A 19629-nucleotide genomic window follows, 5' to 3' on the forward strand; every position below is an offset into this window, starting at 1 on the left:
GAATTGAACTAGGTCCCTCCCAGGTTGGCCTTATGCAAGGCAAACACCCTATCACTGTGCTATCTCTTCGGGCCCTGTACATAATTTTTAGTAGAAAGGAAACAAAGTTTAGATTACTCAGAGTCAATTCAAAATTGTAGGAACAATTTTGAAAGTGTTTTAATCAGTGGTCCTCAAACTATGGCCCGCGGGCCACATATTGGATTTGTATCTGTTTTGTTTCTTCATTGCAAAATAAGATATATGCAGTGTGCATAAGAATTCGTTCATACGTTTTGTTTTTACTATAGTCAGCCCCTCCAATAGTCTGAGGGACAGTGAACTGTTTAAAAAGTTTGAGGACCCCTGGAATAGATAGTGAAGAATCAATTTATTTGTTTTTTGGGCCACACTCCACGGTGGGCTTACGGAACCATTAGAAATACAGGGGATCAGAATGGGTGTGTACAAGGTGAATGCCCCACATGTTGCACTATAGAGCACAAGCCCATGAATAATAAAAATTTTACACTTCAAATATGTTGACAATAGGGTCAGAGAAATAGTACAGCAGTTGAGGTGCTTGCCTTTCAAATGTTCACACTACTGACCTGGGTTTGATCCAGATACTACATATGGTCCCCTGAATACCACCAGGATTGATCTCTGAGCACAGAGCCAGAAGACAGACTTGAGTATGGCCAGTTGTGATGCTGCCCTTTAGTTGTCCCCACCCAAAAAGAAAAAGAAGTTTATGATGGAAAATATTTTTAAAAAAACTTTTGAATTGGGGTTAAAAGTGACTAATATAGTGTGAGTAGGACATTTGCCTTCCAAACAGGTAACCCAGGTTCAATTCCCAGCATCCTATATAAACTCAGTCACCTGAGTCTGCCAGGAATAACTCTATGCCCACTTGATATGGCCCAAAAACAAACAAAAATTTGTATGGCTGAAGACAGTCCATAGTCTCATCTACATCATGTGGGGGTTGAAAAAATGTCCTGGGGCCGGGCGGTGGCGCTAAAGGTAAGGGGCCTGCCTTGCCTGCGCTAGCCTTGGACGGACCGCGGTTCGATCCCCCGGTGTCCCATATGGTCCCCCAAGCCAGGAGCAACTTCTGAGCACATAGCCAGGAGTAACCCCTGAGCCTTACCGGGAGTGACCCAAAAACCAAAAAAAAAAAAAAAAAAAAAAAAAAAAAAAAAAAATGTCCTAACTTCCTGAACATTTAAATAATATTCCTACTTTCTTCCTAAAACATGTTTCTTTTCAGTCTTTCTTTTTGGGGAGAGGGTGCTAACTGAGAGAATTGAACCACACCCTTCAGTACTCAGGGAATATTCCCGGCCTAAGTTGAAGAGAAAATATGTACTACCAGAATCAAACTCAGGCCTCCTGCATGTAAAACATTCACTCTAGTTCACTGAGCTTTTCACTCACAACCACTGATCACAGTTTAACAACAAATCTATTTTAAGATAATCGATATGTAGATAAAATTACTTACCATATGTAAGCTGTTCGTTCTGGCCTCCCAAGAAGTTTTACTAACATTATTTCCCACTCCTCTCCAGAATAAGTCAGATCCTTTATTGGAATATGAAAGTGTAGTCAATTCCAAAACATCCAACATTCAAGTATTAGCTTTATCAATTATTAATATAGGTTAATCGTTCCAATTTTTTCAATTTATTCTAATTCAGAATAAAATTTTTGATAAGAAAAAAATGTAGGAATGCTAAGAATTTCCATATCAGCTTTAAAAAATCTTGGGGGCTAAATCAATAGCTCAGCGGGTAGGGCATTTGCCTTGCATATGTCCGACCTGGGACAAACCCAGGTTCGATTCGCGGGCATCCAACATGGTCCCTGAGCATACCATGAGTAATTTCTGAATGCAGAAAGGAGTAACACTTGAGCACCGCTGGGTGTGGCCCCCAAACCTAAATAAATGTTTAAAAAAATTCTTTTCCCACAAAACATACCAACTGGTAGTAATGTGGGTGGCTGAAGAGGGCCAGGAGATTCTAGGAACCCAAGGGTGATAAGCTGTAGCAGTAACCATCACTCAGCTGTGCCTGAGGTTGAGGTCACGACCAAAGCCAAGGGTGTGGAGCTCAAGCCTGGCAGTAATGAGATGCTGCAGAAGCCCTGGAGATCTGGGGAGTACCAAGGATGGGAATCTGAAGTAGTCTCCAGGTCTCAGCTGTGCCATGTCAAAGTAAAGGGTATGGAGTTCAGGGAAAGTAGGAAGTAGGTCCCACCACTGCGTAAGGCTGCCTGGTCAAGGACTAGCAGTTCAGACGACTGTAGAGTTAGCAGCTCATTTCTTGGCACACCAGGAAATCTCAGGTGAGTGAACTGTTTCATTTTGGGGCCATTCCTCAGGAAAAGATTCTGAAGAATTTACCCTATGCAAAAACTGACCCAGGGGCACTGAGACTACATTCAAAGCTACTGGGGAAGATAATGGACCTGCCAGTCTAGGTGTGAAATGCTTCCAGGAGCTAGCCACTGCCACGCAAGGGATCCTTTATTTTACTTTATTTTAAATATTTGGGCCATACCCAGTTGTGCTCAGGGGTTACTCCTGACTCTGCACTAAGCAATCACTCATGGAATATTGGGAAGAGGAGGTGTATGGAATGTTGGAGATTGAACCTGGGGCAGCCACATGCAAGGCAAGTACCTGACTCGTTGTTCTACCTCTGAGACCCCAGCAAAGGATCCTATAGTATCTAGCCAACCTGTACATTGTGACTTTTAAGAGAGGCCACAAGACAATTCAGCCAGAGTTGACTGGTTGGTGCAGTTCAGCCCTGCCACCAGAAATGCTGGCACAGAAGATGCTGCTCCTGCCATGTTGGAGAACTTTGTTAAGGCCCAAGAGGACAAGATTAAAGAAATGTTTAGACCTCCAGTGGCCCCACCCCAGAACTCTACAAAAGGATAATGTCCCCGATTCTATCACAAATTCACTGACCAGCCATGAGGATTGGAATTGTCACACAAAGAGCAAACTCCAGTTGTGGTCACTACACAGTTTCTGTTACTGGTTTGAAGGCCACACCTGACAGTGATCAGAGTTGATTCTTGGCTTTGTATCCAGAAATAACCCCTGGGGCTGGATCGATAGCACAGTGGTAGGGCATTTGCCTTGCATGCGGCTGACCCAGGTTCGATCCTGGCATCCCATATGGTCCCCCCAAACCAGGAGCAATTTCTGAGTGCATGACCAGGAGTAACCTCGAGCCTCACCTGGTGTGGCCCCCAAACAAAACAAAACAAAACAGAAATAATTCCTGGGGCTAGAGAGATAAAAGAGTGGTAGGGCATTTGCCTTGCATGTGGCCAACCTCAGAGAAACCTTGGTTTGATTCCTGGCATCCCATATGGTCCCTAGCCTGCCAGAAGTGATTTCTGAGAAAAGAGCCAGGAGGAACCCCTGAGTGCTGCTGGGTGTGGACCCCCCCCCAAAAAAAAAGTATAAAAAAGTAAGAAACAAACCCAGAAATAATTACTGGCAAGCTCAGGGGGATCATATGGGGTGCCATATATATCATATATAATCAAAGGCTGGTTGTGTGCAAGGCATTTGCCCTACCTGTTGTACTATCTCTCCAGCCCCATATAATTTTTTTTTTTTTTTTTTTGCTTTTTGCTTTTTGGGCTACACCTGGTGACGTTCAGGGGTTACTCCTGGCTATGTGCTCGGAAATTGCTCCTGGCTTGGGGGACCATATGGGACACCAGGGGATTGAACCACGATCTGTCCTAGGTTAGCACATGAAAGGCAAATGTCCTATCGCTTACGCTACTGCTCCAGGACCCCCATATAGTTTTTATATTAAAAAAAAAGTGGTTACGTTTGCAGTACCTTCAGTTTTCATGTAAATATTCTATATATCTAGCTTCTGAATGAAAGTGATTTGCTGATATTAATGAAGATTGGAGGGAGGTGAGGAATAGGGGATGAGGGAGCTCTCCATGCTCAAATTTTATAGATGACACCTTTTAGATGGATCTAAGAGGGCTGAGATACAAGCCACTACAGAGGTCAGACTATTGCCAAATTACCCTTTAGATGTAGGCTATTTGCACCATTTAATCATAAACATGACTTACCCTGAAGTCGTTCATCAGTTTTGGAGAAAAAAAAATATCTTGTGGTTTCTTTCTCAGGTACTGACATTTCTCTGAATTGAGAGAAGAAGAGAGATAGCTATTGATGGACTGGTTTTGATATTTAAAAAGAAAGACTTAAATTGAATCTTTTTTAGGGGGTGAGAGTCCATACCTGGTAGTGCTCAGGGCTTATTCCTGACACTATGCTCAGGTAATGCTCTTTGCAGTACTCATGAGACCTTAATAGATCTAACCTGGGTTGGCCATGTGCAAAGTAAAAATCCTACCTACTGGAGTATTTCTCCAGTCCCTTATATTGAACATTATAGCACAGAGAGTTCTGGTGGTTTCCTTGCATGCAGCCAGGCCTGATTTGATCCCCAGCACCCTATTAGATCTTTGCACTGAGTGTGGCCCCAAAAATAAAAAATAAATTAATATTCCTTACAGATGTCTGTTTCATGTTTTGGTATTTTTGTCCTAATACCCTTGCTTGATTCACTGTCTACTACTGAATTTATGATAACAAGCACTTTGAATCTTAATTCTATCCTCTCCAGGGTTTCCCAGTCAGCAGGACCCCTTTCCCAGACCAGGACCAGGGCCACTTTCCCAGACATCTGTGCCAGACACAGGGCACTTCTACCCAATGAAAAGGAAATACACCCCCCCCCCAAAAAAAGAAAAGGCTTGAAATGAGTCAGAGGAAGAGGGATAAACATAGAATAATCTCACTCATCAATGGCATATAAGGAAAATTAAAAGACAGTGTGGGAATGATATCCAGAGACAATAGAAATGAAAACAAGGAGGATCATTTCATAGTAGGTTGCTTGCCACGAAGAGCGGAGAGTGCAGTTAGAGAGTAGAGAAGGTCTAATATGGAAAGGATATTCATGGTACCCCTTTATTTGCAGCTGTACAAACCACGATGTCGAGAGAGCATTGAGAGAGGGAGAGGGAAAGGGAGAGAGAGAATGTCTTCCCAAGAGGAAGGCGGGAGAGGGTGGGTGTAAGGGAAGGGGGCATCAGGGAGGGTGAGAGAAAAACTGTTGAAATTGGTGGCAGGAAATGTGCACTGGTGAAAGTTGTTATACATTGTATGATTGTAACTCAATTATGAGCAACTTTATCTGTGGAAAAAAAAACAACCCTATTATGAATAACCTTGTAATCATTTGGTATTTAAAAAAGGTTTACCAAACACTCTAAGCATGTCTAAGACTGATTTTCCGAATGATCATATCTGCATAGATACAAATAACTCACACAGGGCTGGGCTTCTTGTCATCAGCATCCTCCATCACATCCTCCTCTTCTGAACTGCTGCTGTCTTGAAACCCAGAGGCTGCCTGCCAGGCCATTTTCGCAGGTTTCACTGTTTCAATTCTGTATGCCTCTACATAGCATGACAAGGAAAGATCATGGGATACTATAAAACTGAATAGCCTTCTACTACTGAATGCACTCACTAGATTAACTCCCTCAAGAAGACATCTCTAAATTTTCAATATATTGACTGCTCATTACAAGAAGGTAAAATAGAATCTTTTTGGATTTTCTTTTGGCATTACTAGAGCAATATCTACAGCATAAGGAATACTGTAATATAAGCAAAAGGTTTAGAAAGGAAAACAGTGTTCGAAACTATAAACAAAATAAGCATGCTCTTGTGCTTGCATGAGAAGCCTAAAATAATGCATGATGCAGAGAAAAAAGGTTCTCCTCCTCCTGTCTAATATGTGAGAGAAGAAGCGTGTCTTGGGGCTGGAGCCATAGCACAGGAAGTAGGGTATTTGCCTTGCATGTGGCTGATCCAGGCTCAATCCCTGACATTCCATATTATTCCCCAAGCACCAACAGGAGTGATTCCTGAATGCAGAACAAGGAATAACCTCTGAGCACTGCAGGGTATGTTCCCAAACCAAAATAACAAAACAAAACAAAAAAGGAAAGAAATGAAGCCTGCCTTTACATTTTCAATGTCCCTTCTAGAACTGCTGAAAAAGCTACTACTACTGGATGTAGAAAGTCACCTCCTAAGCATCTATGTCCCCTTTCCCACCAAAAATTCAAACACATCTCCCAGATTGCTCAGGTGTCAGGATTTGCTTCAAGACTAATGTCTTCTTTTTTATCCTCCAATATAAAGTCATATTCAATATGCATACCATGTCAATTCTACTCAAGAATTTAAGTCTGACTTTATTACTCAGAGAACAGAGGAGCGTACCATGTGATGCACTATGTCTTAGCAGTACTGCAAAAATTACTAGTTTGTGGTATTATCTGCTGGAATACCACAGAGCTGACATTTACCTCTCATCTACTAAACACAAGGATAATGGTCTGACTGCTAATGTTTTTTGTTTGTTTGTTCATTTGTTTTTTTTTTTTTAGGTCATACTTGGCAGCGCTCAGGGGTTACTCCTGGCTCAGAAATTGCTCCTGGCAGGCTCGGGAGAACATATGGGATGCCGGGATTCAAACCACCGATCTTTTGCATGAAAGGCAAATGCCTTACCTCCATGCTATCTCTCCAGACCCTGACAGCTAATGTTTGATGGAGAATCCCCTTAATAATTAGCTGCACCAAGTCTAGTCTGCTTAGTTTTTGAATGAAAAACAACAACCTATCTGTAAGCATTCGCTCAAACACTAGAAATAATCTCTCCTCAACAGGTGCTTTTCATTTTTGACACAGGCTGGTCTTCAAATGTAAACCACCTGAAACAGGATAAATTATCCATACAAGTGCTTATATTTTTTTCCATGTTCTTCTTTTTATTAGTTTTTTTTTTGTTGTTGGTTTTTTTTGGTCAGACCTGACAGTGCTCAGGGGTTACTCCTGGCTTGGCTCTCAGAAATTGTTCTTGGCAGGCTCAGAGACCAAATGGGATGCCAGAAATCGAACAGGGCGGTCTGTCCTGGATTGGCCTCGTGCAAGGCAAACACCCTACCACTATGCTATATCTCCAGCCCTTTTTCTATGTTCTGATAGAGAAAGTTAGGAATCATGGGTATACTGGTAACAGGGTATATTTTTATAGAACACAAGTGAATTTTTTTTTCCTTCTTTCCCCTACCATACACAGCAATGGCATAAGTGTAAGTCAGGGCTTCAACAACTGTATTTAAGTCATAATGCTAGGGGCCAGAGTGATGGTGCAGCTGTAGGGAGTTTGCCTTGCATGTGACTGACCTAGGATGGACCACGGTTCAATCCCCTTGTGTCCCATATGGTCCCCAAGCCAGGAGCAATTTCTGAGTGCATAGCCAGGAGTAACTCACGAGCGTCACTGGGTGTGGCCCAAAAGAACAAAATAGAACAAAACTAAAAACATAATGCTATACTTCTACAGTTTTTTGTGCTTATTTTTACTCAACAGAAAAAGGCATGCATTATTCTCGATTTGCTTTGACATCAATTGATTATAAGTTTGTTCCCTTATGTGCAAAGTTAATTTTGTTACTGTTATTAATATATCTCCAAGTACACTACATTACTGAGCCTTATATCATTAATCTAGATGGGAAAAAGAGTCCTAGCTTCAGCATTAAATCATGATGCTTAACTCAAACTGCTGGATATGAAAGAAAAATGAAGAAAAGTTTCATACCTTCTTTTAGATCAGTAGTATCTGAATCAAAGAAGGAGAATGTAAACCCACTTGGCTGCTCTGTCTTGCTTGTCCACACTGCAGGGTCCTGGCCTGCCTCCGCTGTCTCTCCATCAGAGCCTTCCTTCCAGGGTAAGTCGTCTTCATTCTCACTGGTATCTTTTGCAGTTTGGAATATTTCTTTTAGATCCGTAGCAATATTATAATACATTTCTTTAGATACTTCAGGTAGTTTTTCAGCTTCTTCCCTTTTCTTCTTTCGTTTTGCTTTACTAAATTGGTAAGTAAAAATATGGGCATCACAAAGTCAGGCTCGAAAGGAGGTAAAGTTACATGCAAGATACCTTCTTAGTAACAGTACTGTAAACTACTACAGCATCAAAGGGGGGGATAGAAGAGAAGGAAAAAAAGAGAAAGAAAAATGTGTTTTCCATAGAACCAATCTGGGGGATTGGGAAGCAAAGTTGGGACATTGGTGGAAGAAAGTGAACACTGGCAAAGGGACTGGTATTGGAGCATTGTAGTCCTGAAACTCAATCATGAATAACTTTCTAATACTGTAAATCACAGTGATTCAATAAAAAAAAAACACCCCCTAAAGCAAGTCTGGGAAAATTTTAACTATTAGTAAGGAAAGTCATCGTGGGAAGTTGAAGAGACAGTGATGGGAGCTCTTAGAACAGGCAGAAAACTTAGCTAAACAGCAGGGCCTTATGACAAACACAGAACTATGATAAAAGTTGAGAACTGAATGTAAACATTTAAGATTTAAGGCTTAAAGGGCAACAAACACAGAGCTATGATAAAAGCAGCCAGCCTTGAGAATCAAATGTAAACATTTAAGATCTAAGGCTTCTTCAGAAACAAAGAAGACTTTGGTCCTGGGAAATTAAATCTAATCTATAAGGTTCCCTTATCTGTACATTCCACCTGCTGAAATAGGTTCCATTATCAGTGCATCTGGGCCTGATGGAGACAGATCCCATTATCTGCACATTCCATCTCACCTGCCAATGGGTCCTGTTATTTGTCCTGTTCAATATATCTATATCGCCTATTGATATATTTATGAGCGGAACTTGCCCACAAGAAGTATATAAGCCGGGCCTTGAGTTTCAATAAACGGAATTGGATTCGGATTTGGCTAGAATACTTTTCCCACTCTTGTCTGTCTCTGTGTTTGGCTTTGTGTCTTTGTGTTTGCATGATCTTCCTCCGAGAAAGAATAACCACATCTTAATTGGTGTCCCTGCAGGCAGGGGTACCCACAAGACAGTACAAACATAAAGCATTCTATTCCCTGAGCATTGCTAGGAAAAGCCTGAGAACAGTCTGGTGTGGCCTAGATACTAAAACAAAAAAAAAAATAAAAAAGAAATAAAAACACCTAAAACTATACATATGTACATACACACACATCCACATCCACCCCCCAAATTAACCAAAAGGGGCCATATCCGCAGCTCCCAGGAGCTACTCCTGGTCGTGTGCTCAGAAATCACTCCTGGCAGGCTCGAGGACCATACAGGATGTCTGGAATCAAACCCAGGTCCATCCTGGATCAGCAGCATGCAAGGCAAATGCCCTACCACTGTGCTATTACTCTAGTCTCAGATAAAACTATAAAGAATTTTTTTTCGGGGCCGGGAAGGTGGCGCTAGAGGTAAGGTGTCTGCCTTACAAGCGCTAGCGTAGGACGGACCGCGGTTCGATCCCCCGGCGTCCCATATGGTCTCCCCAAGCCAGGGGTGATTTCTGAGCTCATAGCCAGGAGTAACCCCTGAGCGTCAAACGGGTGTGGCCCAAAAACCAAAAAAAAAAAAAAGAATTTTTTTCCCCCTTTAGGTTTTAGGGCATCAGTCAGCTATGCTCAGGACTTACTTCTGGCTCTCTATTCAATGACTAATCTATATGATTCTGTTCCTAAAAGAAACTTGACTTACCTTTCTTTTGGTTTATCATCTGTCTTTCGTTCATAAGTGGCATGGTCATGTCTCGTTGGATCATAATGTATGACGTCCCTAAGTAAAAATGTAGAGTTAAGAAAGAAATAAGTCATCAATGCCTGATTAGTAGCAAGTTGTAATTCAATAGCAGAGTGATTCTAATTATTGAGCAAAATATAGTACTCAAGGAGAATCAAGATTAGAAAGAAAAAAATTTTTTTGGTTTTTGGGCCACACACATGGTGCTTAGGGCTAACTCCTAGCTATGCACTCAGAAATTGCTCCTGCCTGGGGGACCATATAGGACGCTGGGGGATCTAACTGTGGACCACCCTGGGTTAGCGCATGCAAGGCAAACGTCCTACCACTTGTGCCACCACTCCAGCCCCTAGAAAGAAAATTTTAAATTATCTAGTTTTGAGTTGCTCTTTGTTCTTTTTGTTTGTATCTGAAAAACTAGTTTAATTATACTGAAATCTATACAGAAAGCAATATAAATTTCCTACTGCATAAAATCTCAGTAGAAAAAGTGGAAGAGTGGTTAAAGGTAGAGCATCGGGTGATTATGAAAGCTCTGTGTGAATGTACAGGGATTCAATATACCAGACTCTATGGTTTTTTTTTTGTTGTTTGTTTGTTTTTTTTTGGTTTTTGGGCCACACCCGGCGATGCTCAGGGGTTACTCCTGGCTGTCTGCTCAGAAATAGCTCCTGGCAGGCACAGGGGACCATATGGGACACGGGGATTTGAACCAACCACCTTTGGTCCTGGATTGGCTGCTTGCAAGGCAAACACCGCTGTGCTATCTCTCCGGGCCCCAGACTCTATGTTTAAACTTTTCCACTATGAACCATTTATCTAACTTTTGTAGTTTTTCAACTACTATTTAAACCATTGAACTTTTGTTTCATTCATGAAAACAATGCTAAGACCTCTAAGTACATAAATATGGGATTAATGTAAGATCAGTTTGTTGATAGAACCATTGGGTCAAATACCTTATTTTTGTAAGGATTTGATATACATTGGCAACTACCCCCTCCGCCAGCAGTTTAAAATGACTCTTATTGGGGCCAGAGCAATAGTCTATCAATTTGGGAATTTACTTTACACACAGCTGACCCAGATTTGATCCCCAGCACCTTTTATGATCCCACAAACATTGCCAGGAGTGATCCTTGAACTCAAAAGTAAGCCCTAAGCACCAACAGGTTTGGCTCCCAAACCAAAAACAAATAATGAATAAAATAAAATGGCTCTTATTAACAAAATCATGCCATTTGGGAAAACATGAATGGAACTGAAATATTATCATGTTAACTGAAGTGAGAAGGAAAAGGGAAGATTACAGAATGATCTCTCTTATGTGTGACCTAAAGATACAAAGCAAAGCAGCAACAAAGGGTCAAAGGCAACATAACGGGAAGAACTGACCCACACAACTGAGCAAGTGTGTTTGTGTGTTTTGGGAAAGGGGCATTTGAAATGGAGAGAGGTGAGTACAATGATGTGTGAGAGGTGAGTACAATGATGTGTGATGTGGTGTGGTGATGTGTGTGTGGTGTTCCAATTATGTGCATGGGAAACTACTAATCAACAGTCTGGTCCAGGCGTCTCAAACTCAATTTACCTGGGGGCCGCAGGAGGCAAAGTTGGGGTGAGGCAGGGCCGCATAAGGGATTTTGCTTACCGAATATTCACAATAAAAAATCGCATTAGGGCCCCGAGAGATAGCACAGCGGCGTTTGCCTTGCAAGCAGCCGATCCAGGACCAAAGGTGGTTGGTTCAAATCCCGGTGTCCCATATGGTCCCCTGTGCCTGCCAGGAGCTATTTCTTTTTTTTTTTGGGGGGGGGGGCCACACCTGGCATTGCTCAGGGGTGACTCCTGGCTGTCTGCTCAGAAATAGCTTCTGGCAGGCACAGGGGACCATATGGGACACCGGGATTCGAACCAACCACCTTTGGTCCTGGATCAGCTGCTTGCAAGGCAAATGCAGCTGTGCTATCTCTCCGGGCCCCCAGGAGCTATTTCTGAGCAGACAGCCAGGAGTAACCCCTGAGCAACGCCGGGTGTGGCCCAAAAACAAAAAAAAAAAAAACAAAACAAAAAATCGTATTAGTAAGAAAAAAAATTGCAAAAAAATCACATTAAACATTTGCATACCCTGAACGGAACTGCTCGGGGTATGCGAATGTTTAATGCGATTTTTTTCTTACTAATGTGATTTTTATTGCGATGAATCGTTAAGCGAATAATCGCGAATACTGCAATATTTGAAGGCCGGCCATGGGCCACAAGTTTGAGACCCCTGGTCTGGTCAATCACAGACTGTTGTGATCACAAATCTCAAAAAAAAAAAAAAAAATGAAACAAAAGTGGGTAGCCTCCTGAGCCCACCAGGAGTGATCCCTAGGTGGAAAGCCTAAGTACTATATATTATTATATACTATTGTAAGGTTTGTAATTCTGTAGTTTACAATGATTCAATAAAATCTGTCACTACATAATAGAATATAATCACAAAATATTGTTGGTGTGCACCGAAATTCAATAAACAAAGCTCTTATTTTGAACTGAGATCAAGAGGCAAGAAGGCATTTATGTAAAAAAGGATGGGATGGAACAGAAACCGTACTTAAATTTCTTAGCAGTCACTGAGCCTCTGCTCGTAGAATTGTTTGGGTTGATGCGCAAGACACTCTGCACAACATTCAGGGTTTTCATTTTTTCTGCAGTAAGCTCTTCTTCCTCAGCGGATTTCCTTTCATCTACTTCTGATAGGGAAAAGGAGAATCAGTAAATCTCTTGGCAAATATAACTTGAGAAATCTAGTCACCAAATGCTTCCATAATAATAAATATAGCCATATAGAGTGTGACCTGCTATGTTATCAGAACCTGCTCCCACAAGCCTGCCTGGAGGATGCTGGACATTTCCCTCCATAAAGAGAAGTGTGACCAAGTCTTCCACAGCCTGGAGGTGGCCAGAACAGATTCTGCAGGTAGGATCCTGCCTTCTCTTTTGCCAGAGATGGGATAGGGGAAGGTGCTTGGGTGGGTGTTTTATATTTCTACCCTTTCTGGCAGCTTTAGTAATTTAAAGTGTCTCAAGAAATATGGGGGGGGGGGGGGTGGGAGGAAGTGGCGGCAGTAGAGTGTTTGACTTGTATGTTGACTTAGAAGCGGCTGACCCAGGACAGACCTGGGTTTGATTCCTAGCATCCCATGTGGTCCCCCAAGCCTGCCAGGAGAAAGAAGAGCCAAAAGTAATGCCTGAGCACTGCAAGGTGTGGCCCCCAAACAAACAAACAAAGAAATATGGGGCTTGGGGTCAGAGAGATAGCATGAAGGTAAGGCATTTGCTTGCATGCAGAAGGACAGTGGTTTGAATCCCTGCATCCCATATGGTCCCCCGAGCCTGCCAGGAGAAATTTCTGAGCATAGAGCCAGGAGTAAGCCCTGAGTGCTGCTGGGTGTGACCCAAAAAACAAACAAACAAAAAAAAAGAAATATGGGGCCTGATAGTACAGTGGGTAGGGCAGCTGCCTTGCATGTGTGTAACTGGGTTTGATCATGAGCACCACCATGAGTAATTTCTGACATAGAGCCAGGTGTAATTCCTGAGCACTGTGCCCCCCCCCCCCATAAACAAAAAGTGTCTCAAAAAATGTGTGCAAATTCAAGGCCAGTGAATGACAAGCTCTATGAGTTCAAGTCCTCAGGAACAGAAAAAGTTCCTCTATTATTACACATGGGGTGATAGTCAGCGACTCCTTAGGAAGCTCTAGCTCTAATATCAAAGTTGTGTAACCCACAAGGCATTTACCTTCCTGTTCCTCTTCACTTTCACTTTCAAGAAATCGGGAGTCTAGGCGAAATCGCTCATCAGTGCCAAAGTGAGACTGCAAATTCATGAGCTAGAGACAAAACAGATACACAATAGGAGTCCTATTCCCAGGAAACTGTCTCCACCGAAGAGTTTTGGCTTGTACCTCTCACATGCTGAGATCGATGTTGGCATTACTACATCAATGCTGGCATGACCTCACCTCAAGAACTAGTCGAAGGAGGGTATGAAGAAATTAGTCTCAAAATAAATGCCTCAGTGTTAGAGTGGAGGTTAAGGTCTGCCTGCATTTACTGTCATGGACTATTCCCAAAGATACTAAGAAAGAACGGGTCCCTTAATTTTTAGTCATCACTGACCTTCTGTCCGGCTCTGCCCTCAAACTGAGGTTTAATTCGGAACCTCTCCTCATCATCCGAGCCAGACTCATCATCGCTGCTCTCAAACAGCTTTCCTGAAGCTTTACCAATTGCCACCTGTGAGAGGTGAAGAGAAGAAACAGAGATGCCTATTAGTGCTTGAGACAATCAACATTTTCTAGAGTATGTAATAGTCCCATTCACATTTCAGCACAGAAAATCCCAATACAACTCCTGTATTGGCATTATCTCCCTTGCACCTTGGATGTGGACAAAGGATTTCCATGTGAGAAAACTATCCACTGGATTTTCCTAATACTAATGCTCCTTTGCAGAGACTGTGGATAAAAAAAAAAAAAAAGCTTGTGTGATAAATCTCCAAGGCCCGTGTAGTGATCTGAGAGTCATTCTAGGGTCTCAGAATGGCTTCAAAGGATTTCATGCCAAACTCGGAAACTATGTGACTGTCTTGGTACAAATTTACCTTGCACAAATAAAAGAAGACCCCACCCCTCCAACCCTGCACTCACTTTCACTGGCTCCTCGTCCATATGGGTCTGCTGGTGGGGGTCTGGGGCCTCTGTCTCACTTTCACAGTCAGAATCAAAGATGATGTGGCTTGGCTTGGCCTCTGAATGACCATCCTAAAGCAATAACCAAAAGAATCATATCAGCAGCTTTCTCCTGCAAGTCAAATCCCATCCTTTTCCTTAGCTAGTGAAAGACTATTTCCCAAAACAGAAATTTGTGCCATCTCGTATCAATGATTTATGAACTGAATTTGCTTTTGATCTACTCTTGCTATCAGTGATTTATAACCTCCTAAAGGCTTGCCCCATGTAAAAATGCTGTATTCATCACAATTCCTGTATAGGGTCAAAGATAAAAATTTTAGGTTTTTGGGCCCGGAGAGATAGCACAGTGGCGTTTGCCTTGCAAGCAGCCGCTCCAGGACCAAAGGTGGTTGGTTCGAATCCCGGTGTCCCATATGGTCCCCTGTGCCTGCCAGGAGCTATTTCTGAGCAGAAAGCCAGGAGTAACCCCTAAGCAGCGCCGGGTGTGGCCCAAAAACAAAAAACAAAAAAAAAATTTTAGGTTTTATCTATAGTCTTAGTCCCGCCCCCCTCCCCCCCATTCTTTTTTGTTGTTTGTTTTGTATTTTGGGCCATACCCAGTGACATTCAGGGGTTACTCCTGGTTATGTGTTCAGAAATTGCCCCTGGCTTTGAGGGACCATATGTGATGCTGGGGATCAAACTCAGATCTGTCCTAAGTCAGGCGAATGTAAGTCAAATGCCCTACCACTGAGCTATAGCTCCGACCCCTCCTCTCCATTCTCATGTAGAACCCACTTTGAGCTTGACAGCAGTTTCAAAATGTACTCTGGGACAACTGGTCTGCAAGTTGCAGTTTTTGTTGTTTTTACTTGTACATTCTTCTCCTCCTTTCTTCTTATTTTTAATTTTAAGCTACACCCAGCTGTGTCCAGGACTTACTTCTGGCTCTGTGCTCAGAATTTACTCCTGATAGTGCTTAGAGGACCATGTAGGTTGCCAGGGATTGAACCTGGGTTAGCCAAATGACAGGCAAACACCCTACCTGCTCTTCTGCTCTGTGCCACCTACTCGATTTCTACTTTAATAGCTAATAACTGATCCTGTTCCCTTAAGGTTTCCATCTCTTCAGAGCCACTTTTTTTCTCACTAGTAACTCTAACCTTCAGTAACTCTAGCCTCCTTCCTCATCACAAATTCTAAATTTCTTTTTTTTTTTTTTTTTTTTTTGGTTTTTGGGTCACACCCAGCGTTGCTCAGGGGTTACTCCTGGCTGTCTGCTCAGAAATAGCTCCTGGCAGGCACGGGGGACCATATGGGACACTGGGATTTGAACCAACCACCTTTGGTCCTGGTCCGGCTGCTTGCAAGGCAAACACCGCTGTGCTATCTCTCCGGGCCCCAAATTCTAAATTTCTATTCTAAATTCTAGTCACAATGCTAGTCCATCTTTTCTAGAAGACTTTTCATCCCCCTTCTGGCCCTTTTAAGTCTACTTGATTGGGATCTGCTCATAGTTCCTTTAAAAGTGACCCTGCCCCCCAAAACATCAAATGAGCCCATGGCAGGAACAATAATCCTTTCATCAAATTAGCACTGATTGAGAGAGCTAACTACAGAGAACTTTGTAGGTTAATAATGGTTGCAAGAATGAAAAATGGTGTCTTAATAGTTAAATTTGACAATATAAATGAGGGTAAATCCTGACATTTTATAATACCTAACAATAGATGGTGATAAAAGCTTCTAAATCAATGACACAAAACAAAACTAAGGGCTACCATGATGTTGAGCTCTAACAGTAAAGGCACCTTATCATCAAAGACAAGGTGGAATTTGAAGAGTTAATTTATTCTTTTTTTTTTTTTTTTTTGTGGTTTTTGGGTCACACCCGGCAGTGCTCAGGGGCCACTCCTGGCTCCATGCTCAGAAATTGCTCCCGGCAGGCACGGGGGACCATATGGGACGCCGGGATTTGAACCGATGACCTTCTGCATGAAAGGCAAACGCCTTATCTCCATGCTATCTCTCCGGCCCCGAGTTAATTTATTCTTACAGTAAAATTCTACTCACCAAATTTGTCAGGGCATCATGAACCAGCTTCTTCTGTTCTTCTTTTGCTTTCTGCCTTGCCTCCAAGGCTGCCAAGCGCTTCTGGTTATCTTCAGCTTGCTTATGCTTGGTATTAACACTTAGTGAGCTATTAGCAGAAAGAAAGGAATCAGTCTTGCATTCCTGAGTATCTCTCTTGGAGAACACAAGTGACTTCTCAGGTGCTGTGCAGTTGTTTAAAGAATGCATCTTTCCTGCACAGTTGCCTACTTTTGTGGACCTCTGGCCTTTATCAAAATCTGGCCTAAGAGTCTTTGCATCAGAACTTAAAGATTTCTTATTGGTCAGTGGTAATGGACTAGAAGCAGAACTTTTTGTTCCCTTTCCTGAAATGCTAGGGGACTCCACCTTAAGATCCTGGCTCTGAGAAGTGGACTGTCTCTTTAGAGGCTGAATATGGTCTCGATCATTTGCCTTCTTTGTATGTTGGGCAGGAATTTGATTGCTTGATGAGTCATTAGCATAAGAGGATACTTTTTCCATGGATATATCACTGGAATCTTTAAGTTTCAAGGAATTCTGATCTTTATTAATACTGTTAGTGGCAACATTCTCTTTTAAGGATTTATTCACTGACTGCTCTTCATAGAGACAGCCTATTCCCCTGAAAGCCTTGAATTTGGGCTTTAATTTGTTTTCCTTTGGTTTTGGAACTGCACAGGTATTCTCTTCCTCTAAAAGAGAAGCCACAATTTCCTCAGGATGAATACACTGTTGACTTCTGCCACGGACACTACTGGGAGGCCGTGGACTTTTGGAGTCCTTATGTATAGTGGTAGTTTCCTGGACATTGCCCTGAGTATCTTCTACTGGAGGTTCTGAGTTCCTGTCAGCCAATTTTTCCAAATCAGCCAAAGTGAGAGTCAACTGAGGACAGTTTCTCATCATGGCATCATATTCCTCATCTGCAGATTCTTCTGACTCAGATTTAGAATCAGCATCATCACTGCTACTGTAGTTGGATGGAGATTTACAACCAGGAAGCTTAGTTTCTTGATTGACGGCCCACTCTATGTTGTTGCTTCTTTTTTGAACTTTATTATGGTGATCAGAAAGCCCACACTCTTTTGAATAATTTTTCTTACAAAAATTTTCCCTTTGTGAAAATTCTTTATCACTTTGAACCTTGCCAGCATTTTTTTTCATTGCAATGATTTCATCTGTATCACCTGAATCATAGCCACAATCACTTACCTTACCGTCATCACTATCATCATGTCTGAGGCCTACACCTGTGAAAGAATCACGGTTATGAATATCTGACTTGAAATCATGCCTTACAACTTCAAAGGAATCATTTTCAGATTCATTTGCAGAAAACTTCATAGCTCTTGCTAAGTTTTCCTCTCTTGCAATCAACAGTCTTAATTCATCTTCAGAATCATTTTCATTATCAAACATGCTATTTCTGTTCCCAGTAGTTTCCAAGCAAGAATGAAGAAGTAAATTTTTTGGTTTTTGAGAATTAGAATCAGGGGCATGGGGTGATTTAGAAAAATTCACAGAGCCAGAGAGTATTTTCTGTGTGGTCTCTTGCTGTGTAAAATGTGAACTTTTCGTTGCCAAACTGGGTCTTTGTCTCATAGTTGGAAAACCAGTGGGACTTTCATCCTTTCGTGTTTTTATTAGCTTCTTGGGAGGACTGTGAAAGTCAGAAAACTCTCCTCGTCGCTTTTTACTCATAGGATCATCTCCTCCTTCCAATTTCCAAGTGAGGTTGGATATTGGTACAGTACATGTGAAATCTTCCCCTATCTTCTTTAAATTGTGGCAGTATTTTGATGGATCATATTTGATGATGTGATTCAAATTAAGGTCCACATTCAATGGCATTAGATTTTAGGAAAGTATATTAATATACTGAAGAAAAAGGAGCAATATTTAATCTTAAGCAAGTCCTCTTTCTTTTACCTCTTTGTCCTGCGGTGTCCTATCAAACAAGATTTCACTAGGTGACTATAAGTCTTTGACAAAAATCATCTAGGCCAGTGATGGCTAACCTTTTTGAGCCCGAGTGCCCAGACTGCTGCAGAATGCCCAGTCCTCCCAATGGCCAGTCAGGCCCTACTGCCAGGTGAGCTGCATAGCAGACACTGGCACACTCGCTTCCCGCCGCGCCACATATCTTAATTGCAGACCTTTCCGCGTGCCAGCTGCAAGGCCTTCGCGTGCCACCGCTGGCACGTGTGCCATAGGTTCGCCATCGAGGATCTAGGCTATTTGTGGATGTTAATGCAAACAAATTAAAATTAACTTTAAGGGATAGAGGATCCAAAACTGTTTCCTGTCACTCTGAGATCTTTACCCAATGAATATATAATGTACAGCAGACTACTGAGGGAAGACCAAAGATACTGGACAGGTGCTCCAGTTTCAAATTCTACCCATTCTTGCTTTCTTAAATGGCTCATCTTAGCACAAACTCTCCTAGCTCAGTATTAACTACTTTACATTCTATTCACTCACTGCAGAACATTTTGTAGATCTAAGAAAACTATGAAATCCTTACTAGCCCTGTTTTATTGCTGAAAATTCAGAAAGATAAAGTCAAGAGGCCATGAGGTCAACAGACACACTTCCTGACAGTATAAAACTTATCTATAGGTAAGTTGCTTTTAGTGACCCTAAAAAGTTCCTTTGCTCATGCAGCAATAACTAGAGACAAACCAATGATATGAGCTGTGTAAGAAGGTGTCAACTGTCTATCACCTCACTCCTAATCTTTTCCATCTGTGGCTGCAATTGGTGGGAAGCCAGAAGGCGGAGGGCACACAGACAAGATTACAGGTATTTTGTCTATTAGCAAAGAGCATAAAAACAGAAGCTGATGGGGGCAAGAGCATAGCAGAGAGGGAGTTTGCCTTGTATGCTGCTGAACAAGGTTCAATCCCCAGTATCCCATATGGTCTCCCAAGCCTGCCAGGAGTGATTTCTGTGCAGAGGCAGGAGTAACTAGAGTTGTGTTGGGTGTGGCCCCAAAACAACACAACAATAATAAAAAAAAAAAAAACAGCTGTTTCAGTGCTCTCTAAGGACCTGGGTCATACAAACTTATATTAAGCCAAACCATCATACTCTCCTG

At 42.1% G+C, this 19629-nt stretch overlaps 1 protein-coding gene across 1 annotated transcript in view; it reads right to left on the reverse strand.

Moving 5' to 3' along the window:
- NOL8 (nucleolar protein 8) overlaps positions 1–19629 on the reverse strand; it is a 32688-nt gene that overhangs the window by 761 nt on the left and 12298 nt on the right. The window contains exons 7-16 of the mRNA XM_049770191.1: positions 16509–18347; positions 14412–14525; positions 13882–13998; positions 13502–13592; positions 12312–12450; positions 9671–9748; positions 7728–7999; positions 5377–5506; positions 4108–4178; positions 1490–1569 (exon numbers count right to left, since the gene is read on the reverse strand). Coding sequence (XP_049626148.1) covers positions 1490–1569; positions 4108–4178; positions 5377–5506; positions 7728–7999; positions 9671–9748; positions 12312–12450; positions 13502–13592; positions 13882–13998; positions 14412–14525; positions 16509–18347 — 2931 coding nt within the window. The remainder of the gene's footprint in view (positions 1–1489; positions 1570–4107; positions 4179–5376; positions 5507–7727; positions 8000–9670; positions 9749–12311; positions 12451–13501; positions 13593–13881; positions 13999–14411; positions 14526–16508; positions 18348–19629) is intronic.

Source organism: Suncus etruscus, chromosome 3 (assembly GCF_024139225.1).
Source record: "Suncus etruscus isolate mSunEtr1 chromosome 3, mSunEtr1.pri.cur, whole genome shotgun sequence".
Taxonomy (NCBI): Eukaryota; Metazoa; Chordata; class Mammalia; order Eulipotyphla; family Soricidae; genus Suncus; species Suncus etruscus.